The sequence below is a fragment of the Rhopalosiphum maidis genome, chromosome 1 (assembly GCF_003676215.2).
Source record: "Rhopalosiphum maidis isolate BTI-1 chromosome 1, ASM367621v3, whole genome shotgun sequence".
Classification (NCBI taxonomy): Eukaryota; Metazoa; Arthropoda; class Insecta; order Hemiptera; family Aphididae; genus Rhopalosiphum; species Rhopalosiphum maidis.
The window spans coordinates 39,759,052-39,765,946 of record NC_040877.1 but is presented as its reverse complement, the minus strand read 5'-3'; the positions used below and the strand labels follow the sequence as shown (position 1 = coordinate 39,765,946).

Sequence of the window (6,895 nt, the reverse complement as noted above, 5' to 3'; positions counted from 1 at the left end):
ATTATCTGTAACCAATAGAGCAATAGCAACCATATAAATAAAAAAAAATTCAATATTTGTTAGCTACCCCGTAGTGATCTATATTGGGTTGTAAAACAAACCAAACCCTTCATGAGCCTGAAGGACAAAGAAAAAAAATTTTATTTATTTTGATAAATTTAGATTTAATGTCACATGTTGTTTGTATAAGTTGACTGTACATTCAGTTTTTGTGATTGTATATTATAATTTAAATAAGATTATTAGTTATAAAACGTTAACACAAAAAAATAAATGTTTTATGCATTGTTTTTATTATCACTAATTAACACAAAAAAAATGTGTAAAACAATGAATATTTATTGTATGCCTAATTGTTCACATAATTAGTAACATAAAACTTTAGACAAGAAAATGTCACACATAAGTAATACATTTGTAAAGAACACTAGTTTTTATTAAGTATTTTTATAAGTTCAAGAAATTAAATATTGCCAGGGAATCGATTTTCTTCGATTTGAGTGTTCCATTTATCAATCCATGCATTTGGACAAATGGACTTGGAGACACGTTTGTAATACTGGCATGCATCAAACTCTTCACCTCTTATTTTTTTGCAACGTTGATAATCCAAAAAGCTTTGATAACAGTACCTAGGACAAATATTGATATTTAGTTTGTTTTTCAGTGCTCAGCAAGGCAAATATAAAGTATTTTAAAATTATAACTAGTTAATTATCTATTATATTATCTTTCATATTTTAACTATTTCTAATTTTGAATGCTGAACACTTGATCTTCTTTTATAATTGCTATTTTATGCTTTGGTCATTATTTTTATTCAGTATTAAATCTTAAAATATGCTATTTTTGCTCCTTAAAGTCCATCTCCCTATAGGACTTTAAATATAACAATACATTTGGAGTCTTGACACATTCTTCTAGATATTTTATTTATTGTTATCATAGGTGGTTAACGGGGATGCCCATCTTTATACACCTATAAATATATCAAAAGTAGTTTGGTTCAACATTTTAACCTAGTTTAAATCATTACCGTTTAATATAACAAAATTCAGCCCATAGTAAAATCAAATATTTTTATTACTACTTAGCTTAAAATAATGTTTATTTTAGAAATATTTTATAAGCTATATGAGGCATACTATACTGGTAGGTTACATTATGTCATTTATCTTATATTGTACGTGATATTATAAATAACATATTACAGTTTTAAAAATTTATAAAAAGCAATAAGCTCTTTAATCCCCCAAAAAGCAATGCGCTTTGTGCCCCATGAGCGTTTTTGATGTTTATATCAGTGGTTCTCAACCTTTTTATATTTGTGTATTTCTTACATAGTTAAAATATTTGTACTTACCACCTGACCATTATTTTGCTTATTAATAATGTATACGTTTGTATTATATGTAATTTTATTCTATTAGGAATTACAAAATGATAGCCATTAAGTATTTAATGCACAAAAAGAAATTAAATTAAATATGTAAAATTATTATTACGATTACAAACCACCTCTACACCACCAAATAAACCAAATAATATTTATAAATAATTCATTTCAATATTTTTTTTTTTTTTATAAAGGGAGGTTTTATTCACGTACCATAGATTGAGAAGCGTTGATCTACATGATATGTTAAAATTGTACAGTAAAATATTTAAAATGTATCAAAAGTAAAATAAATCATATTATTATATGATAAAATATTAGTAACTAATACATCAATAAATCCAGTTTTATTTGAAATATTTGTAAAAAAAAAAAAAAGGTGAGCAAGTGGATATCGCTCAACTGTATAGTAGATATGGAAATGAGTAGGTCACTAAAATGGATGTGTTAAATTTGAATGCAATGGTACACGAAAAAAGATTCTGAATGGAGATGATTTGTAAGTGTAGGATAATTAGTAGAATATATTATATTTTGTACCTATATTTAATTCAATTTTATCAAAAAGTGGTTATGTGTAAAAATTTCCATTTTCCATTAATTTTTCAAGGTTTTTCATGATGCTTGTGAAAACTTATAAACATTTTTTTACTTTTGACCTCCCGAAATATCAACTAGATTCAATTTCCTTTTCAAAAAAGGGCTGAAGTCAAAAATCAAAGCACTATTACTATTCCAAAACGTGATGACAGACACAAAAATAAAAAAATACACATTATAAAATCAATACATTTATCACTTCATTCAGAACCTAATATTAAAGAATTGCAATTTGTTAACTGATAATCAACAATTGTGACATTATCAATAAATTATAGAGCGGAACATAAATATTATATACACTAGTTAATATACTATAATTTAATATTTTTGAAAATGTTGATGTGTAAACAAAATAATAATATACCTATACGTAATGGCATAATGTGATGAAAAAAGTTTCGAGTATGGTACTTTATTTGAATTGCAAAAACAAAAAATTAAGATTGAAATTTGTTATTCCTCTTTTGAATATTTAATTTCACAAAAACATGAACTTTAAATTCTTATAAAGTTATAAAAATATAAACATGCTCATGTATATTTGTTATTCTAAAATTTCTCTAGTAATTGTTGAAACATAAAGTATTATTGTTTTAAAATAGAAAATTTTACACATTTTTAATTACAAATTAGTTTGAAAATGTCACTCTAATGTGACTATTCTCAATGACTAGGTATGTTCGAAGCATTACTTTTAAATCAGACTGAGTTCTCCAGTTAATAATAAAATAAGATGAAATAAAAAGTATATATACATTTCAAACATTAGATTAGTTGATAGCTGAATTGAATTCAAGAAACATTAAAGATGATAGAAAGTATAGGTTATTTATTGAAATTAGATAGAAATAGTGATCATTTTCAAAATTAAATAACATAATAAAAACTTAACTTAGAAATGCCATATTGCAAGAATAACCTTTTGACTTGTTCATAGAACAAAAACTAGCATACAATGTAAACCTTGACAAAGTTATTGAAACCTTTAAAACATTGAGGCCAGCCAAGTGACACATGAAGCTTTAAAATATATAAATATAAATGACAAAATAATTAACTTTTAAAATTTATAAATCATTTTTAATAATTTAAAAGAAAGAATAAAATATAACAGCTTAAGTTAAAAAGAAAACATTTGTTTTTAATAGTAATACTAATTTAAAAATTTAAATATATAACCCACGAGAGATCAATATCGCATTTTGACCAAAACTCATCCGATTCTGCACATACTCCACTTTCATCTGCCTATTGACAGCATTGCTACCAGCCATTCTACGTGGTGAAAAAGTACTAATCTCTCATGGGCCGAAGTATAGTGACTAATATCTTACTTAAAATATTGCTTCACTCCTGCTAAAGGGGTCTAGTATCATTAATGATTGTAGTGAAATGTATGTATTATAATAAATGATGAATCGTAAAAAACAAGTATAAACCTTATATGATAAAATATAAATAATAAATGTTTAACATTTTTTGTTTCTTTACAAAAAAGACAGATAAATATGCCTAATCTAAAATATGTTTGATATAGTTAGTCTTGTTCATTTTAAAGTATGAAATACAATAAAAAAAAATCTTAAAGAATATTAAATTTATTGTTTTTAAAATATTACTTGGTTTGATTGGTATTTGGGAAACGAGGATCCCATGGTGCAGTTTCAAGTTTGATACCATCTACTTCAAGAACCATCGTGGTTTGAATATGCTAAAAAAAAAAAAATTAAAAATATATATTTATTGAAGAGGTAAAAATGTAATAACTTATATTTTTTGAATAAAATAATATATTGATTTAATAAAAGAATAAAACAAATTAATGTTAATAAATAATATAAAAAAATATAGTTAAATTATAACTTTTTTTAAAAAAATCAGATGTATAAAAAACTAAGTATAAAATAATGCCCAAAATTTTAAAATTATTTATTTATCTTTTAACCAATAACTTGTTCTTAATTTATGAGTAAATCAATAAAAATGATAACTTACGGTTTTTATTTAAAATTATTACAATAAATAAAGTAATTAAAAAAAAATAATAATGATAATATCAAAAACCATTATTTAAAAAAGCTGTGCATACATAAACCTAAAGCTTGTATAATTTAAATTATTATTAGTACTCTATTTTCAATTTTATTTCTCTTAAATAAAATATTAATAACTTTAATTAACTTGGTACATAATTTTAAGGATACTGAAACTTTATACTCAGATAACTCTCAATAGCTTATTAATTTATGCCACAAGGGTTTTGTTGTATTATTTAACGCTAAAAGTATACTAAGAGAAACATTAGGTGTATTCACCATTTATTTTATAACTAGTAATACATCCAATATTGACATTTTACATAAAAACTAGGTCATTACATTAATTCAAAAATAATATATAAGAGGATGTTTAATATAAGCTTAAAATATAATACCAGCATAGTTCATTTAATATCTAAAATATAAATTATTAATTACGTAATACCTAAGTATACTTAAATATAAAATAAAACTTTAAAACAATACTAAAACATATAATGTATATTCATTATTTTAAAGCAACTATAAATTAAATAGCTTAAAAACAAAGAAACCTAGTTTAATTAATATGTTGTACACTTATATAATTTTGTAACTTATTTAAAAAAAAGTAACAATAAAAAAAATCCTGTTAAAAATTATTTAACAATTTCAGTAAGTGATTATTTCTGATTGAATATAGACATTTTTAGTTTGTATTTTATTGCAAAAGTATGGTATTTATTTACAAATATTATTTATACAGGAGAATTTTATCATCAGTTATTTTACAAGAGGTCTAGTCTTATTATCCTGTTCTCCCACTGTTTCTTGATAACGTTTAACTTCATCTAAATACAATGACCAAGCGTCTGTAGGTTTGGATAATTTTTTTTCATCGTCCGGTTTAACCTTTTTAACCACACCCGTTTTCAACGCTTTATTTTTACGTTTGCCAATTATTGGCAACGTTTTAAGAGTTTCAGATCGTTTTTCAAAGGCAACTGCAGAAGTAATAGTAGTAGTAGTAGTAGTAGAACAATTAGTAGCAGCAGAAGGAGCAGGTGAACTTTGAGATACTTGTACATCAAGTATTGGTAGTTCTGCCAATTTAGCTTTTTGCTGCTGTTGCTGTTGTTGAAAGCGTTGATATATTTCTAGGAATGAGCCATCATTTTTAAATGCATTTTGGGCTTGTTGATTGTTATAGTTTGCCATGATTGCGAACACGATTTGTAATCAGCTTTTTCACTCAACACCTATAATCAAGAATTTCTCGCACATCACATTACGGTTCCAAAATCTTAAATTTTACTACAGCCAAAAGGAGGCCAAAATCCCCAGTTTCAAAAAATGTTAACATCTTCAGCTTATAGTTAACAAATAAGAATATACACAAGGTAACAACTTTATAATTACATACTTAATAATTACATGAAATATTGAGATAGGATACCACTAGGTATGTTACTGCAATAGTTAATAATTGTTCTTATCAATGTTCTTTGGTCAGTTTGACACAATAATAAAGGACAAATTTTAAAACCACGGATATAACATAAATATATTATACATCTCATATACATTAAATTGTACATATTATGATCCAAATTCATCCCAAACTGTGTTGACCTCTGAAGGTCTTCTAAACTTTCAACCTTTTGACATATTAATTAAGCTAAAGAATATTGTTGGTTAAAATGATAATTTGCGTACTACTTGAATACTGTAAATTATATAGAATTATTTAAGTCGTGCGTTTATTCACAATAAATAATGCATAACGATTAGGATATAAATGCATTTTTAGATGTTTAGTATACATCCAATACAAACCAAACGCACATAATACATATTTTATACTTATATATGCTATAATATTATTGAAACATAATATAAAATTAATTACCTGTAGAGTAGTTTTGATAATTGTACTAAATATTTGTAGATGAACTCAAGTAACTCAACTATTTTTGAGTTAGACTGTAAGCAACGTTCACAAATTACGGTCACAAGACGAAATAGTGAAAAAAAAAATGATAGCGTAAAAAAAATCAATCTGCTGAGCTCAAGAACAAAATGGTTAACTGGAAGTGAAAATGTAAACAGTGTAGCCAAGTAAACAACACGAATAATCGCGAAACTACAAAATAAATTGTTCATTGAACAATATTATAATTTTGAATTTTTTAATAAATAATTGAGTTAGAATTGAAAACAAATTAGAAATTAGATTATTACGTTAAAAACTGTATGAATTAATATAAAAATACTAGTGTGTACTGTGTGTATATATATACTGTAAATTACTAAAATTCATTGTCCATACATAAAAATGATACAAAAATAAGTACCTAATTGTAGATGCAACTAGCTATTGCTGCCACCGCGTTAACACAATGTGTTTTACTATCTTTCTAATGTTGTCATTTTGTGCAAAATTATATGATTTTCCTATTAAAATGTACAGGTATCCCGCTTTGAAATAAAAATTATGATCATGTTATGGATGACTAATCTAACCTAACATGGATGTAGAAACGCTCATTCAATGTCGTTCACATTCGAACTTCAATAATTCATAAAAAATTTATGCAACTTTAAACTTGACTTATTTTTTAATTACAGTAAAAAATGTTTGATATAACTATACAGGTTGTATTAAGTTTTCAGTATAAATTAAGTTAAACACTTTTTAAAATTTTTATCTACAAAATAATTTGCACATTTTTATTTTTTTGATCGATATATTTTTTTAAATTTTGGTAGATATATTTAATAAGGATGAACTCAATAAAACACAAATACTTGTTCAAGCCAGTCGACCGAGTGTATATAGTGCCATACACCATATACAGGCAGTCGGGCATGCAGTAAG

At 24.8% G+C, this 6,895-nt stretch overlaps 2 protein-coding genes across 2 annotated transcripts; both read right to left on the bottom strand.

The window, feature by feature from the left end:
- Window positions 1-270: 270 nt before the first annotated feature.
- On the bottom strand, window positions 271-6,085 carry LOC113561342 (cytochrome c oxidase subunit 6B2). The gene is made up of 3 exons (XM_026967689.1): window positions 5,927-6,085; window positions 3,619-3,710; window positions 271-632 (listed from the first exon to the last, which is right to left on the bottom strand). Exons 2-3 carry the CDS (start codon window positions 3,693-3,695, stop codon window positions 464-466), a joined length of 246 nt encoding a protein of 81 aa, XP_026823490.1. The 5' UTR covers window positions 3,696-3,710; window positions 5,927-6,085; the 3' UTR covers window positions 271-463.
- Window positions 4,599-5,879, bottom strand: LOC113561341 (telomerase RNA component interacting RNase-like). Its single transcript, XM_026967688.1, has one exon. The coding sequence runs from the start codon at window positions 5,233-5,235 to the stop codon at window positions 4,801-4,803; it is 435 nt and encodes a 144-aa protein (XP_026823489.1). The 5' UTR covers window positions 5,236-5,879; the 3' UTR covers window positions 4,599-4,800.
- Window positions 6,086-6,895: the final 810 nt, after the last annotated feature.